A 19,297-nucleotide genomic window follows, 5' to 3' on the forward strand; every position below is an offset into this window, starting at 1 on the left:
ATCACAGAGTGTGACAACATATTCAGAATTCTGAAATTCCCCCTTCAGTCATTCCAATACTTGCTTTGATAGGCATGCATTCAGGTTGAGTAGTTTATAGATGAATTTCCTCATGTGAGTATCGTCGGGTATTTGGAGGGGGTGGGGGCTAAACTACTGTGACGGTATAAACAGTGACAACCCCATAAATCCGCAGTAAGAAACGGACTAGATCTTAATTGTTCGCACTTCCAATTGTTTTTTCAACTACTGGCAGACTTCCAACACATCCTCACTCTCATATTTTGAATATCCAGCCATTTGTCTGTATAAGTATTTATATTCTGTGCAATAAACTGCCACATCAGTGCAAGACTTAAGGCGGGGTTTTCTTTTGTTTTGGTTTATTAAAAAACTCAGGAATATTTTTATTTTAATTGAATGTAATCGGAATATATAGTTTTCGTGGCTGGACAATACTTAATCGGTAGATGATGTTGTTGAATTGTTATTTGCTAACAATAGGTGATTACGATCGACGTACTTTTGTTGTATGCATTCATGGCCCAGTCAGTCGACATGCCAAGGTAAATACAACAACAATACATCAATTTACAGGACAAAAAAAGAAGTGTGAATGTTGTCTACCAAATCCGTGTTGTCCTGACCAAAGCTTGACCAATTCAATTACAGACACAATAATAGTGAATAGACATCAGCAGTGAACACAGAGTGGCTTCGACTCTTTTCGGTAATCGCTGATATAAAACACGAGCTGTCAACGTGAAAATTTGGAGAATCGCCAGTGCATCATCTTTAACTACACCTTCACTGTCTCTGATTTAACACAGTTACATGCTCACACCAAGAAATATGCGAACTTATACACTCATATTACTTTGTCAACAATACTAAGTGCCTCTGCATATACAAGGATGTATATTGTGAGCACAGGCAACCATTGTCCGTAGTTAGAAATATCAGAAAGGTGTGTATGTTATACTGTGGGGGTGGGGGGGGGGTCTGTGAGTGGTTTTGTTAAAGGTCAGGAAAGTCTGAATTGGTCTCGCATTGCACAACATATTTTTTTTTTAAGTTTTGGATTTCCAAATTTCTCTCTGCAGTGAATTGAAATGTAAACACGTTACATACTGTAATTTTATTTTAATTTTTACAAGGAGTATTCTTATATAAATAAACTTTTTGCCACCGTCTGTCACCATAAACCATCGCAAGGAGTTTCGCATGGTACAAACTTCCGATAACCGAGATAATGTAATAGATAAGCATGATCACGTATTAGTCTTCAAACTATGCAAATTATGTGTTAGAGATGTAAAAAATCTAGATTAATACAGATACAGGTGTACATGTCCAGCTGTGGCAATGTTCGCACTACGACGAAAAGTCGCTGTAAAGTGGTACGGTTTGATCAAGGAAATATACAATCTCATACTAGGCGGAGATAAAAACCACATGTTGGAGTCTCGCTTGTGAATTTGAACACGACAAGCCTTACAGTTTAACTATGCAATGTTTTTTATGTATCGTGTTATCTGGACAGTGTTGTTCGCAGTCATCGCTAACCACAACACTATAAACGGAAGGCACTTATATGAGTTCGTCTTTTATTAGTATATAATCTCCCCTAGTACAAAATGTCTATATCTTGATGTTTATATCATCTAATGATTTGCTATCATTGTAGTATTCCACTAATTGAATTCCGCGATCTAGAATTATTGGGCGTACTATAAAGAGTATTCTAGTATGGTTTTACAATCAGTCAATCAAGAACTCGTTAAATTTTAGATATTAGCCACGCCATGCACACTGTAACACCGATTTCCATCCTTGGATATGGTTTGGTGCGCGGTTTTAGGAGAAAGCGGCAACATACTCTTTTATTCCCCACCACTGCCATCAACTGTGCGACTTTAAAAAAAAACGTTTTATACTCTGTCTGTCTGTCTGTCTGTCTGTCTGTCTGTCTGTCTGTCTGTCTGTCTGTCTGTCTGTCTGTCTGTCTGTCTGTCTGTCTGTCTGTCTCTATAGTATGATATTGTTGTTCGTATCATTTTCCCAGCACCTACTATTTTCTGTGATGTCATCTCTTTCCATGCTGTGTAGTTTCGCCATTTCGGATAAATGAAGTTCTCAATTTGTATTTATTGTAACTTTGTTCCTCCTTTGTTTACTCTCCATATTAACTTGCATTATATTCCTATTTCGATTGTATTCTTATTTATGCTAATGTGTAGACGACGAATAGAATACTAGACGTTTTGGTCAATTCAATCAGAACAAAGTACGATCATGTCGTTTGTTTCTCATCAGAAAACCGCGTATTATTCAATACTTGTCGCGTTTCCCCCAATGAAAAAGACACTTCTATATGACGCCCTTTCTCGTGTACGTTACCCGCTGAGACGTGACTTCACTGAGTTTATCACTGACTTACACTCAGTCGGTGCTATATGGTTAATTGTTGGAATGAAATATCTGTTTGAAACAAAGTACGACTTTGCAGACAAGGGTATACATGATATCTACACCTTCTGTGAATCGTCAATTTCTTGTCTCGTTTCTGTCAGCATCATAGTGGCGCACCATGACCTACGATAGTTAAGTTTTAAACTCCGCGTGGCGGCGTCTTTGACACGCATCGTCGTCACATTGACAAAACATGGATGATGTACGAGGTGCACTTTTTATGTACCACCCTTTGACAACTCAAGATTTTTACATGTAATACCCCCCGGTTTCTAGGCAGAGAATAAATTCTGTATATCCATGGTGCGTTTCAAATCCCCCATCGCTAAGTCGGGATTTACATGTGTCTTCCAGTGATCGATAGCCGACTGTCGTCATTAAGGTGTTTGATGAAGACAAATCACACGGTCTCGTAGCCAACAGAGGCTGACTCGTGAATTATTAGATTTAAAGTTTCATCCACAACCGTTGTGATTTTCCACGCAATCGAGTCATGGTATTGCCAGGAATAGTTTAGTATGTGCGTGACGGATGGACGAGTCCGTCGTCGACACTAAGTTATTGGGGGTGTTTCTTACTCCGCGCGACACGCTCTAGAAATTCACATTATTCTGTTTGAAATAGGGTGAAATTCTTAATGGCGTTTTCATGAAAACTGTTTATCCGTAGCCTCGGGCGTTATTTTTATGTCCAGCGTAACAAAACTACATTTATTTCGGCCAGTTTTTACTGGTCCTTTTCACAAAGGACATGCCAGCGGCAGCTATGTATACGAACTGCCGCCGTGATATGCCACATTACATACGTTTTGTACATTCTATATTCGACGCAGTTTACTCAATTTCATTTGAAGACCTCTGTCTTTTCCATGATCTCTTGGCGCCCCTAGCAACATCAACCGACTGCTAATCCGTTTTCCATTTCCGACTGTAAATTCGTGAACTATGTATTTCTCTCATATTTCGTGTATGAATTACGACGATGCAAACGCAGAGAGATGAAGGCAGGCGACCTTCCGTGTGATTGGAAGCAGCCTGGACCCGTCACCTCGTGGCTACATGGCAGTGTCACCAGCTGCACTGTATTTTCACTTACCCTGTCGCTTCTACATGCAGGTGTAAGTCATCGAGGAGTACGGAGTAATGAATCGCAATAACTCGGGGCAAACTATCGAACGTATCTGACGCACGATTCCGCTGCTTTTAGTACGTCGTTTATTCACTAAATATGAAGTTTGCAGGCAAAATAGCATCTGTCTTTTCAGACAGCCAAGCATACCCTGGAGCTTTTTCGTTAAAATTACAATTCCCAATATTCCCTTAGCTTTAGAAAAGCAATCGGAGACGAAAAAGTGACTATATATCCTTTGAAGAGTCCGGCCAACTGCGTCATTTGGCTTTCAGCGCGAATCAAGCCCCTGGGGCATTCCTCTGTTTAGCATATGTTCCATATAGTCAAAGACGACGTCGTTACTGGGAAGCAAACACGTCGTATACACGACTATGTTTTTCAATTCACTCTTAAAGTCCCCGCAATTATAATGGCAGCATTCATTCTTTTTACCGATGTGCTCATCAACTTACGCATCATCCGTTGCCTTGGCGACGAAAAAGTCTACCCAGAGCTTCTTTTGTCCATCATTCACCAAATTCCCAACAAACCATATCATATATTTCCATGACGTCCTAAGAATTCATTTTTAATCATAACTTCAGTCGATATCTCTATGTAAATTGGTGTATATCGACGAGTTTCTGTGTAGATGTGCGATTTTGCTTGACTATTCGTGATTTGTGTGCGGGCTGTGTGTTCCATGAAACTGATGAATGTTGAAGACAGACATAAATATGGATCATTGAAATTAACATCTCCAGTTTCTGTTTTCCATGGCTCGTTAGTAGGGATAAGACACTGATTGCTCTGGTCTCCCTCTCCAACCCAAAAAGAGTACGTGTGTGCGTGTGCGTGTGCGTATGTATGTATGTATGTATGTATGTATGTATGTATGTATGTATGTATGTATGTATGTATGTATGTATGTATGTATGTATGTATGTATGTATGTATGTATGTGTGTGTGTGTGCGTGCGTCTGTCTGTCTGTCTGTGTATGTGTGTGTGTGTATGTATGTATGTATGTATGTGTGTGTGTGTGCGTGCGTGCGTGCGTCTGTCTGTCTGTCTGTCTGTCTGTCTGTCTGTCTGTCTGTGTGTATGTATGTATGTATGTATGTATGTATGTATGTATGTATGTATGTATGTATGTATGTATGTATGTATGTATGTATGTATGTATGTATGTATGTATGTATGTATGTATGTATGTATAGCAATCGCTACGTGTACATAAAGACACTTTCTTCAGGCCTGGCGATTACAGTACTTTGAGTTGTTTGTGCAATCAGCTGTGTCCTTTCGAAGCCCCAGGCGTTGTGTGTAGTTCTATTGGCCAAATGATGGGTTTGCATTATCCATAACCGTCTACCGCAACCGTCGTTATCGGAAACTACATCAACTTGCTATGTACGTGCTTAGCAATTTTGAACAGTTCTGGCGACATAAAACATGGTAACGATAAAAACAGTTCGAACTCATTTCCCCCTGAAAAAAAAATCATCTATTGTCATGGCAAGTCAATAACTGCATCATACACAACTTAATTAAGTTTCGCGTACCGTATTTTGAGGCTCGACTGTGTCAGCTTGATCGCAAATGCGTTTGAGTGTTAGTTTTTTGCGACATGAATATTAAAGCTTTATTTTTTATATTGCACATTCTTCACATTTGAACAACTAACAGTTGAGTGTAAAGCTTATAAAGTGTTTACTATGCACGTAGTCACGTGATCCAATATATCATAAATGGAATTGTGCAGACGTCGGAAGGGATACACATACCCGTAAAAGTAAATACCGTAACGTGAGCATAATTTATTGACTAACTGTTGTCATTGGGTTTGAAAAATTACCGGAAAAAGCCTCGCGAAAATACGACATCCCACCCTACGGCTATGGTCGTACTGTAGTGTAGACTGCCCCACAGACTTCCTTTCCATGTACGTAGCTGTGACATGCACGCTGCGCAAACTCCTGACTCATAATATAGCAACAATGCCTACGGTAGTGTGTGACGTCATCGGCTGATATTGCCAGTGACGTAGGAATGTTAGAATGCTGGACACGTATTGTTCGTATCACTGCTAGCCTCATTTCTATCAGTCGTTTCAGTTTCCGACGACAAATATGTCGTCAAAAAATCTCCATTTTGACATCTCCACTCTATTCCAATCTTTCTGTTGAGCTTTCTGTTGATCAAACGAAATAAACCACTGTTGCCATGGCGACATCTCGCTGGGGTTCGTTAATCGAGCGCTACACACTACTGATTTATTGGAAAACTATATTTGGCGGGGAAAGACACTGCTGACGTTAACTGTATTTATGTGCCACTCCTTTCGTGTTTCGTGTGTACTACTTTTATTTCCTTTCCAATTATTGCGCCTGGTTTAAGAAGGAAAATAGTTTTCACGAAATCGTTTTCGTGAATATCAATCAAACACGGATGTGGTTCAATTTTTTTTGAAATGGGGCATGTTTTGATTTATATGAGTCATTCATTGAATTCGTGGTCACTGTATTTCGACATAAAAAACTGACGGAAGTCGACGTCCCTGGAAATAAACACTTTCAGGAATTGATTGAACGGCAAATTACTTGACTTTTATTTCAAACACGTACGTCGCGTCACTGACCAATCATTAACGTGTCACGCACTGGATAAATACCATGTTATCTCCACAGTTCTTTTTATCTGTTCTTCCGCCATCGCCATGGCAACCAAGCAATCCCCTTTGAGCTAGTGAGAGACAGCTCATATCAGCACGAAATCTCAGGGTCGGCTGGCCCCGTAGACTTATTTTTAGGGCGGTCAAAATCTTGTTGATTTTGTGAACTATCACTACTACTACGCAGCGTGGAATTTTCAGTCATGTACTTTATATGACTATACATGTACAAATAGAGCTGAGGAAGGGGAGAGAAAAAAATACAAATTATTGTCCATTAACTAATTGAAATGAGCGACATTTGACAAAGTCCGGGTTTTTCCTCATAGCATTACTGTAAGCTTTGAGGTACATGTAATATGTGCAGGGCTTTCGGCACTTTTTGTCATCCGATCTATCTGTTCCATAATTTTCAGAGAGTGAAATTCTAGCCATGCTGTTTTGACCACTTCCTCGCAGGATCAAGTTTCTGTATATAATTTGAAAGCCGTGATGTGATTGTGAAGGAGTCGGTATGCTCACTAGCGCGGATACTGTACACATTCCTCTCGTTGTGCACGTGAGTAAACTAGGAATGTAAAGAAGACCTATACTACTTAAGTTGTCGCTGCATGTTATTACGCATGCCCAGTAGCTTTTTTGATTGAGTGTTACAGATTTTGAGGTAAGCCAACACAGACATCGAGACTCGGTCAGGCACTGCATAGCACCGTGAGATGTGATACGAGTCGACGTAAGCTTGTATACGTCCTCCACCATAGTAAATGAACGTTGAAGCAAATATTACAACGAACTGATCAGATCCGGGAGCACGGATGTTATGATGTTTTAATCACTGGAGCGGATTTTAAGGAATGTCCCTGCCGTTAAGAATGCATCGACAACACTGTTACTTGTGTGATCTGCCTAGAACACCATGGGCTATGTTGCATGACTTTTCCGAACCCGTTTGCCGTGGCTGTGTCAACTATGAAGGACCTGATCGAATCGAGCTGGTCATCGAAGCCGCTCGTCAAATGAAACGTGCTCATGGTTTCCAGGAAACACGGCCAGTCCATAAGGGTCCCCCACCACCCCATGGACCTCCTGGTCACGGACACCCAGGACCACCACCTCCACCACCACAGAATTTACCGCCGCGAAGTACTCATGAAAACAACAGCCAAATGGAAAACAGTCCAAGACCACCACTAGCTCCACATATTGGTCCACACGTCGATCGTTACCCAATACATGACAGGTCGCGAAGCCTTCATGATTACGGACCACCTCATCAGCGGCTTGTCGCAAATGGACCGGGGAATTTTCACGGGGAAGACATCATTGAAAGTAATCGACGAAGCCCTGCAATGGTAAGGGGAAACCCTCATCCGCCTGGCCATGGTGTCCCAGTTCACGTCAGTAACAATACAGCAGCGATTCCGCCAGCTCCGAGACCAACTCTCGGACCACCGCCCCCTACTTCGATGGCAAGTAACGTAAGTAATACCAATATTAACAACAAACGGCCATTGTCGGACCGCGACCGCGAGTCGGACCGTGAGAGAGACGATGAAACTTCGAGTAATAGCGATAATGAACGTCGACTTGCTGAGGACACGTATACTCAAAGGCCCGCATTGGTAAGGCAGACATTAGCAACGCTCTCTAACTGTACACCTTTTGAAATTCGTTTCAAAAAGGACCATTCATTAGTTGGTCGAGTGTTTTCATTCGATGCCAGTTCGAAACCCGGACTTGACTACGAATTAAAATTGTTCATCGAATATCCACTTGGTTCAAATAGTGTTTATTCCAGCGCATCGGGTGTTGCAAAACAAATGTATCAAGACTGCATGAAAGATTTTGGCAAGGGGTTGTCATCCGGTTTCAAATATCTCGAGTATGAGAAGAAACACGGAAGTGGAGATTGGCGCGTACTGGGCGACCTGTTGCCAGAAGCCGTGAGATTTTTCAAGGAGACTGTCAACCCAGAAATGCTACCTCAGCCATACATAGATGCCAGCTACCCAATGTTGCCAAGTGCAATTCCAACTACAATTGCACGACACATGCCAAAAGTTAAGAAGCGCAAGTCTTCACCCGGACCAGACGGTGATAGCGGCAAAATAAGTGATGAACAACAACAACGTCAGCAATGGATACAAAGCCAGGCTGAAGCTTTGAAACTGACCATGGCATCTACCGGCTATTCTGGGAATTCAGGGCCACCGAGTTCATCGGTGTCACCCATAAGTAATCCCACTTCTGGAACGCCACCAGAGACGTCCAGTACAATCCAAGGGGGCGGACCCTCCCCAATGGCTGCGTTAATGTCGGTTACTGATAACCTTGTCACACCAATATCACCAGGAAAAAGCTCAGAGTCTGTTGTTGGACATTTAGCAAATGTTGGCAGCAGTACACTCTGTCATCACAATCCACCCTCCCCTAGCACTGCACATCGACGAGCGTTATACAGGAGTAAAGAACTGGGCATCATGCAAAGTGCAGCGGATGCGAGCATTACTTCTAATTTGAACAATGTGCCAGATTCCTCCGTTCCTAATAACAGTGTATTGAAGTGTACCATATGTCATGAGCGTTTGGAAGATACACATTTTGTTCAGTGTCCATCTGTCCCCTCACACAAATTTTGTTTCCCATGTTCACGTGACAGTATAAAGAAACAAGGCACGGCAGGAGAAGTGTATTGTCCAAGTGGACAAAAATGCCCCCTGGTGGGTACGAACACACCTTGGGCATTCATGCAAGGAGAGATTGCTACAATATTGGGTGACCATGAGGTAAAAGTTAAAAAGGAAAGAGAAGTTTAGACATTGTTATATTTAACAGATGGTTGACTATGACGTGTGTACTTTGCTTTCAGAAAGGTGAGAAAGCAAGCCCTGAAAAAAATGCTTGCTGCAGTATTAGTTGTATTCCCACTAGATTTGCTGAACAGCAGTTATGTTTCAACAGTGTAACAGTGATATTGGTTATTTTGCTCCATTACATCTAATTGTATGTTTGCTGCCTGTCCAGGGGTAGAATACTAGTATTTGCTTTCAATGCCTTCAGGCAGTGTTGCTTTTCTTCAAAATCCCTAAAGCAGTCCAAAAAGGGGAAGAAATAGTGGGGAAAAAATGTGACTGTCATGCAACAAGACTAGTCATTGAGAACCATTGAAATCGAAGCCTGTAATCAAAGAAGCCAAGCCTTGCAAAACACTGGGTCTGTTTTCTATAGATAGCTTGCAATCTGCTGGCAGATAGGAAAGGGAATATTTTACAAAGCATGATGTGGCATTGCTGTCACCGATCATATTACTTGTTCCAATGTAACAGTAGATTCCTAACAAAACCTTAGGTAACTAGAGAACAGGCTTACTGGCATTAAGATCTGTTTAACCTGCCAGGTGGAACCCACCTGGAAATCTTCTGCATTTTATTTTAATTTTGTTTGGAAAACTTAAATTTAAGCAAAACAAAATTTAAAAACCCTCATAAATGTTTAATATTTGTCCCTGAACTGTGACATTCCAACATATCCAAGGTTTACATGACCCATGGTGATGTTTATTTTGCAGTTTTGTTTATCAGTGGTGTTGGTGGTACGGAGGTACTGAGTTACCTAGCTGTTGCTATTCAGTTAATGATATCAAGCCTCGTTAGGGTAGTATGTCAGCTGTCTTGATAAATGATATCACTGCTACCATTTATCACTCACAGTCTTATTAAATCAGATCAGGCTGTGATGTCATACTGAACTCTGCACTGCCAGTAACAAAACCCAACCTTGTTTTTCACAGTTGTAGACATATTTTTCATTCTTTAGGAGTCTTAAATCTTGTTGCTTGATGTGATTGTGCACTGTAAATGCCTCTTACCTAGTACAATGAATCATAGTTGTATTTAAGTTGAGCAACCAGTCTCATTGCCCAGGGCTATTGGCCATAATTGAGTGTCTAGCTGCCTCTCTCCTATTGAACCAACCTGTCTCTGTGTGTATGGGCTTTGTCATTTTAATTCAGTGGAGGCTACCTCTCTCTATTTAAATGATTGATTTTTTCCTGTTTGTGACGTTGCCCATTCTGCTAGGGATAGACCCTGGTCACCCGGCCCCTTTGATGGCTGTTTTTCTCACACGTTTCTCTGTGTTCAGCCAGTCTACCATTTACGTCCGTAGCCAGGAGCACGTTTCTAAATTTTGCCACCAAGCATCTCAAGAATGACAGGCTATGTGTTTTCTTTTACCTTTTTGTTTGTCCATAAATAACTTCAGGGTTCACAGTGACCCGTCCAATACCCTTCAAGCTTTAGTTTGAGTTGTACAACTTTCGAGATGAAAAAAAAAAATCTATGTCATGTATTGTAGCTGTTTCAATGTTTTCATACTTTGGAAGGTGAAAAACATATCACTTGTCTTGAATTTGTAATTGTAGAGAGGTTTTCCTTGTATTGTGAATACTATGAAAACACTATCCTAATACTGCCAAATGTTGCTATATTTGTCATGACCGTATATAGACAAGAATACAGCCCCAAGTAAGCCTAGAGTGGTGTTTGAAACTTAATACTCTGTATCAATTTAAAGAAAAAAATAGGATATCCGAAGTCCGTTTCATCTTTCCAATGAGCCATATCCAGTGCAGTAAAACATGTGATATTATCGAATAGAAAACAGAAACTATGTATCCCTAGAATACTGCCCTGTATTAAATGTAAAGGAGATAGTGGGAAATGAAAATGACACTGATCCACCGTCAAATGAGGAATTTGAGCTGAAGTTGAGAAAACAATTATCATCATTCAAAAAAAGGTCAGTGTTTGTGTGTGTGTGAAGCAGTCTGTTTGTAATCCTGTGGCAATGTAAAGTGATAAGGGGAGCACATAAAAATTGAAGAGTGCATCCAAGGTCCCAACAGCGGGAACAGTAGATATGGCTACTTCTGTCACCCTGTAATGGTTAAACCGCTTCCTTTCTTGGTGTCTGTGTACATTTCTGTCATAGTTGAAATACTTTGATACTCTACATAATCAGAGGTTTTACTCCAGTCCAGTTTTGTTCTTGTATTTTGAACTGCACTTTCCTCATTTGGGGAAAAAAGAGAACGACAAAAAAAAAATAATAATAGAAAGACAAACAGTTTAACAAAAGAATGTGAAATGTGTTTAATTTTAAGATCCAATTGAATTTTCAGACTTTTCATCTTTTAAAAGTACCTTGATGTTTTACAGATGTAAATCTATCCAGTCAAATAAATGATTCCTTTACCCTACTCTGACTTGCCTCGTGCCCTTGCTCTGACATGTGTGTGACACTGCATATTTTATAAGTCATGAATGTCATGCACTTGGTCACCACAGTCTATTGGTGATATATATAAACCACAGTGGAATTCCTGTTTTGTAACATATCCAGCTATAATCACATTAAAAGTTCAGGTTTCCAAATGAATTTCTTTTATATAACACCATCTGTGCCAGCTGAGTCCTTCACAGATGTACAGTATTTTTAGACAGCCATCTTACCTCTTTATCTCTTTACCACCCAACTCATTTCCAGAATGCATGTTTGATAAAAGCCCCAAATGACTTCTCTGCCCATACCTAAAACATGAGTTTATCAATATTAACACTGTTATTCACATGGGAGTGGTTATATTATTGATGTAGAAACATGACAATTTCAAACAAAATATATAGATCAATGTAAAAAAAAATTTTAAAAAAAATTAATAAAAAAATAAAAACTTTCATCGCCAGACTCGTACCAGTAGATTTTTATTTAGCTTCAAAAAATTAAATATTGATGTTTGCAAAGTCATTCCACAACTGGCATAATTTTCTAAGTCATTCTACAACTGGCATAATTTCTTCAACTGTTGACCTACAGAAGACACTATTATTTTAATTTTCCGGTCCCTGTGGCAACCTAATAGGAATCCATCCAGGCAAATGATTGTTTTTCTTGCCGAGATCTATAAACTGACAAAGTAAGGTTTCAATGAATTGGTAGCCATGGTGACAGCTTCATCACAACAATATAAATTTTTCCCCTTTTGTGAGAGACATTGAATTGAAAATTCAGTATGGCGACAGGCTGTATACAGTATAGTTGGATTAAAGGAAGTTTAGTATACTGGATTTGCAATGAAGAAGTTGAAACTGAATAGGCATGATAATGAAAAAGATAATCCCCTTTTTCAGAGGTAAGATGCAAACACTTCTTAGAATTTTCTTCTTTGCAGTATCAACTTATTTGGCTTATTGTGAGTATACTATACAATAGGTATATGAAGAACTGACTCATTGAGGAATCCAGTGTTACTCTTTACTTACAACTAGAATCACTTTTGTCCATTGATTTGTACTAAAAAATAAAATTTGTGTGAATTTTCTTCGATCAGAAATTCACCACGTCATAACTTCACTATTGGGAATACACCTCCACACAAGCACAATCACATACTATTGCATATATACTGTACATACACACATGGAAACACATGCACATTCCATTCCACATGCATACAAACACATACCATTACACACACTATATGTACTACATATGCACACATACATACATACATACATACATACATACATACATACATACATACATACATACATACATACATAGAAGTGCGTAAGGTATGAATGAAACAGTCCCAATCAATAAATGCAATCCAACGTTTTGAATCAATATTCTTTATCATAGGATATCAAGGCAAGATATATACATACATATACATATATACATACGTACGTACACACACACACACATGCATACATGCATACATACATACATACATACATACATACAGACAGACAGACAGACAGACAGACAGACAGACAGACAGACAGACATACATCACATTGACACTTACTCCATTGAGACATGTAATGTGTAATAGTCTTTAAACAATAAATTATTATTATTACACATTAGAGTTACACACAGTGTGCGCACAAATACACAAGATTACTTTGACTTGGAACTGTAGCCATTTGGATCCACTGCTGCTAAATACTCAACTGAATGCAAGAAAGGAAGATTTACCTGCAAATTGTTTGTCTACAATGGGAAAAACTGACAGCCATACATTGAAGTTTATTTTGTGTAGGGAATTGTGATTCTTGTATAAAGAGAGACATGTCATGGTTATCTCAATAACAAGTTCATAAATAAGAAAAAGTATTACCAGGTCAGACAACATCATTAGAATTGACATCAAGAAGTGTTTATCAGTCTTTTCAATTTGACACGAATGTCTTGGATGTTTTAAAGTTGCCTTTACAAAAGTCCCCACCCACTGTTCAGTTCTTGATGGATAGAAATTCCAAAAAAGATATACTCATTCTCACTCTGCCAACAAGAGCTGTGATTCACAGCTAGTGATGTCCTTATCATGCATTGTGAAAAGATCGCTCCATCATGTCAAGATTTTTTTAAAGTTTCCAGTGATAAGACAGACAAACAGGGAGACAAAGGTACTTTAGGTTAGATGGTGAATGTAATTTACTGGTTTTTTTCCACACAAGTAACAAAGTAGTTCATAGAATTATTTTCATACAAAGTGTTCAAGTGGCCAGTGGAAAATGTTGGCGTGTAGATTTGCAACAATGAAGTCACTGTTGGCGGCCCTGATCATCTCTCTGGTCTTTTGAAAGACATCACTGCCATCACCATGGTTACTGCACGGTGCCTAAGGCCCTCAAGAGGAAGATGACATCAAAAGCTTGATGTGATGGTGCAGAGCTGATGTGATTAATGGCTGCTTTATGCTTCAACTGTGTCAATTGACAAATATGTAGTGTGACTAGTACAGTCAAAACAGATCATGATCAAGACAGGCCTTCAGAAGTCATGACTCCACCCACCGCCATTGCTCTCTGTCTAGGCTACTTAGGAATTTCATTAGCGTCAAACTAATACATGTACAGTCATGCCAATTCAAGAAAAAAAAGTTTGTTTCAGATTTTTGACACCAGAATGCTGCCATTGTAATAATTTATATGTTTGCATTTGTTTGGAAAACAAACACAAAAACTAATACTAAGGTGAGACATGGTGGTGATTAGAGTGTGTTATACATAAGATGACTGAACAGACACTTGTGCTAGCAACTTTTATGCTTCCCAACAATGTCATCCGACAAACAGTTATGTCATGAAAGATATGGAATTGAAAAGGTGGTAATTTGTTTGCCTTTTGAAAGCAAATCATGCATTTTAAAACCCCGTATTTTTGTTGTTGTTATTGTAATTCATTTTATTTAAAACATCTATTTACATTTACTACCAGAGGACCAGACTTATTTACAAATTGAAATCTCAGCCCATCAATTGTATGACACATTGACTATTGGATAGATTTTAAAGTATTACATAGAACCCTGAAGGTGCACAATTTTTTTTTTTAAAGCAAGCCTGTCTTGACAAATATGTTATTGCAGTACTAAATATAGCCTGGAATCAATGTGGTATGTTCTACAGAATAGGGAAATAGAATGTTCTGCAGTGAGCATGGATTACAGGCTATACTAAAATTTACATGACTCAAAAACAAGATGTTAAACAATTATCTCCGTGCAGGATTTAGGTGAGCTACTGTGTAAGCTGAGTAAACACTGTGGGCTGTACATTTGTCTATCAGGTCATTATTTTCTTATCTTTTCTGCTGATATTTGGCCCTCGTCTATTTGCTATTTTAACAAATTTCAGAAGGAAAAAAAAATCTAAAACAAGAGAATAGTGAGTAAGAGGGAATAAAAACATGATTGAATTTGATCTGCTGATTTCAATACATGCCACGGATCATGTAACATTTAAAATCTGATGTTTTGTTGGTGGGAAATGAAGACCATAGACTTTTCAAAAATTGATATATGCCTTGTAGGCCTAGGAATTTGTAGCTCAAAGCTAGAGTTTGGCTTGTTAGATTAATATTCTAGGGAGACATAGCCTTGACAAAAAAAAAATAAGATAAAGATAATATAATCGCTGCCTGCCATCTGACAAATCCACCATTTCTCAAATTTCAGTGCCTTGTGGTCACATTTACTTCCTGTCCTGTCCTGAGCCTCTTTACATTTGCTCCTGTGATTTTTTTCCCAGTACACCCGATGTAGTGTTTACCAGCAGAATAAAGTATTGCACGCCATACTAGTAGTTGTGTTGAAAACATGATGTATGTAGGCCAAAGTACTCAGTGCATAGACTGTTAAATTACCATACCTGTGTTGTTAACAATCAGATCATTTTGTGGCTTGTTTCTTTGATGCTGAAATTTACATCTGATACTCCTAATGATTTCTGAAATGTTGTTTTCTTTTCATTCAAAGACCTACAACAGGTTTATGCATATAATTCACCATTTTCATGTTTTGTCATTGGTGAATGGTTGTGAAGCCTTTTTTTGTGATTTTTTTTTTTTTTTTTTTTTTTATCTGACTTTACACGATAACTATTAAAGTAGCAGGTAACTGTTAAAATATCAATGTGATCAGCAATACCTTTCTGGACTTTGTTTTGATAAGACTTGAGGTTTGTTTAGCTAGCCACTGATACCTGGCAAAGCAGCCAGGTTGCGTTGCTATAGTGGAGGTGGTTGATTGTCTCTGATTCAACATAGAAGGGACTAGACCTAGTAGCCCTATCACATACCTAAAATGAGAAAGCAGTAAAGACCGAAGGTCATTAGCCTGCAATCACAAACAGTGCTGACATTTATCGGTATCAGTAAAGTCAGTCTACGTCACCACCTGCTTGTGCAACAAACATACTCATCAGAAAGAAAACTAGAATCGGATAAAGTCCAGGAGGTAATTATACCTGTTTCCCCTTACCCCACCTGGCGGTTGCTTAGATGCCAATCTCACTGTAACTCTGAAATTATACCAGCTGTGATGGTAATAAGTTGCTCCATGAGACCCTTCAAATAATACCAAGTGTGTAATTTCAAACATGCTATTACATGCCCACGTTACTAGAGAAACAGCCCCAGGATGTGCATTTCCAAGCCTTGTAGATTTAACACTGGAGTTGGAAATATCAAGATCAAACCTGCCCAAAGGAAGCTTATATCTCTTGTCATGATAACACAAACTTCGTCTGTTCCTAAGGCCAGCCTGAAAAATTTAAAACTCGGAACAGATTTTACTTAGTTGGGTAATATAATAAATATAAACAATTTTTGGTTTCACTGGTCGTAAATCATTTTTGAAGGGTATATGCAGGTTAGTTTATCATCTGATGCTATGGGGCAACGCAAAATTGCAGAGTGGTCGTCACAATATTCTGTCACCACCCCATGCAAGGTAATTACTTTTCACCTGCTTTTTGTGCCAAGTAACACACAAGTACTTTATTTTGAATCTCCTATCACAGTAAATCAATGCCGTATGAGAAGTATACAATAGCTGACAAAGTCCAGAGTTCAGATCGGCCTGATACAAATCATTTTGTCTCAAGTTGGCCCCTTCTCCATTGCTAAGTAGACCTCAGGCTCACCTTTTGCCTGCTTGACAGCTATGGCATGCTGATAAAATTTACTGATGTCATAAAAACAGACATACTATATTTGAAAAAAGTTATTTGAAATATGTCAGCAAATTTGGTAAAGTTTGTGATAGTTGCCATATTTAATACTATTATTAGGCATGCCTATATTTAGATCATGGCTACTGGATTGGACAGGTTATCAAATCTTAATGAAAATAACTAATCTGTAGATGTTTCTGAAGATATTAGGGGTGGCAAAGACAGAAAATTAAGGTGTGAACTAAACCATAAATATGTTAAATAAAATAAACATTCAGTTAAATCCTGTAACAAAAAATACAGTAGGAAAAAAATCAATGAAGTATTTATCTTCAGTATCTGTGCAATAGTGTTTTGAAATACTCAGTGACAATGGAATGCCTCATAGTCAAAATAACCTTCTAGCATTTGTACAATACCACAAAAACAACTTTAAAAATTATTAATAGCAACTGCAATATTTGGATAAAGAGGAAATGATGAAATAGGAGGCAATGACGATGAGCATGATAGTTATAGAAACAACAGTTTCTATATAGAAATTACAGATAGTGAATTACTGGACAATCATGTTCTCACCTACTAAGGCCATCCACATAAAATATTTTGTTTACTCCCAGTGAATTACTGGGCAATCATTTTCTCACCTGCTAAGGCCATCCACATAAAATATTTTGTTTACTCCCAGCACTAGTCATTCTTTTTCGGTCATGATTGTTTTTACATCAGTTTGGCCATTTCAATTCTTGAAATTGATTCAAAAAGGAAGTATTCAGTGTTTATTAATACCAAGAACTCTAAAGATAAATGAGAAAGATAGACATTTACCACAAATACTAAACATGGCACACATCCATATGCTTGTGGAAAGTCTGCGGAAATCTGAAATAAGGATTTTTAATCTGGAAAACTCATACAAAATGAAATCTTTGAAATAGTCAGTCATAGAAAGTTGAAAACAGTCATTCATTGTCAAGCAAACTTTTCTTCACAAGTCCAATTGTAGGTGAATTTTTAAGATGAATCATGAAATACTCCCAGAAAATGACATGTACTAAAGTTGAGCATGAATTAGTTCCTGTAAAATGACTTAAGAACTCATGGAAACTTCCCAAAATTAAAGTGACTTTAAGTGTGTATTATGAACCATGTGTTGTGAATGATATCAAGAGGAATCACATTTGAAATGGTGTTGGTTGTCATTTTCATGTATACCAAATACTATACATTGCTGTGATTTTGCTAGGGTAGAACCCTGATATGAAGGGAAAATTGGTAATACTAAAAGACACTGTGTTTCCTCAACATCAACCATTACGTTGGTGGAAAACTCCAATAAATAATATTGGGAAGTCACATCCATTTTACCATTTTACCTCCCAACTACCCTCAAGAATTTACAAGAAAGGTTTTTCAAATTGTAAGATGTGCACCAGGACTATAGTAAAACCCCACACTTAGCTTAAAGGTGTAAGCACTGGTGTATCAGAGCTAATAATATTGGACTCTATTTGATACTCTATAAACAGTATATTGCTTGAAGCCAAATATGACGTCCAAGCTTTAAAAATGAAGTAAAAAAACAACCAAACAAAGAATATCAGTGTTTTTTCACCAAATGCTTTTCAGTCTCCTAAATCATACTATTCTGTTACAAAACCTGCAGATATTCACAATATGAGAAAAATGCCAAAAGCATGTGCAGTTCTTATCTTTCGATATTGGCAAAGCCCAGAGAGTTAAACCCAAACGGAAGCATTTGAAGCAATGCTTTGTAAATGCTGCAATCCAAGATTGCTTTATTGAAGGCATTGAGTGGAGAAACTCCTCAGATTCAGACATGTCATCGAATCTGTGCCAAGTCAACATTCTGTCTATAGTAATAATCCTACATACAATTCTGTGACGGAACTGGAATTGAGTCTTTCAGTGTAAGAAAGTGTTACTATTATTTTTCATTCCCATTTTATTCAGGACATGGTTTTGTATGTTCTGCATTGTACATGAAATCATTACCTTTGGGGCATATTGAAATGGAATGATGCCGTTTCGTGTCCCTTTTTTCATCTTACAACGTATTAATCCTGTTATACCCAATTTGAGTTTACTTGTAGTCGAAAGAAAATTTGTAACCATATACTCTGTAAGCCCCAGCTTGAACTTAGTTGTATATTAAGCCTGACATACTTCACTGCCGAGTCAGGATTATTTGTAGTTGCCTCCTTGAAGGAATGTTGAGCTCCCCTGTGGGAGGGGAAGGCTGTCAACACCCTTCACTTATGCTGGCATAGTTGGGTGGTAGTCAAGCATTACTATGGTAATAACTGACTTTTCCACCACAACCACGGGAGAAATAGTGCGTCTATAAAGAAGTCACTTCTTTTTAAAAGATACCATTTTTTGAGCAGAGTGAAATCAAGTTGGATTGGCCTGGACACGTCTAAGTACAAGGCAGACTATGTATCGACAACGTGAGTACAATTCAATATCTTACCACTTCCAATGAGTCTGACATG

At 38.5% G+C, this 19,297-nt stretch overlaps 2 protein-coding genes across 2 annotated transcripts in view; both read left to right on the forward strand.

The window, feature by feature from the left end:
- LOC144446607 (protein TALPID3-like) overlaps positions 1–19,297 on the forward strand; it is a 90,598-nt gene that overhangs the window by 16,021 nt on the left and 55,280 nt on the right. The gene's annotated exons all lie outside the window — the stretch shown is intronic.
- Positions 6,305–11,515, forward strand: LOC144453818 (putative E3 ubiquitin-protein ligase IRF2BPL). Its single transcript, XM_078145182.1, has one exon. It carries the CDS (start codon positions 7,110–7,112, stop codon positions 9,069–9,071), a length of 1,962 nt encoding a protein of 653 aa, XP_078001308.1. The 5' UTR covers positions 6,305–7,109; the 3' UTR covers positions 9,072–11,515.

Source organism: Glandiceps talaboti, chromosome 2, assembly GCF_964340395.1.
Source record: "Glandiceps talaboti chromosome 2, keGlaTala1.1, whole genome shotgun sequence".
NCBI classification, from domain to species: Eukaryota; Metazoa; Hemichordata; class Enteropneusta; family Spengelidae; genus Glandiceps; species Glandiceps talaboti.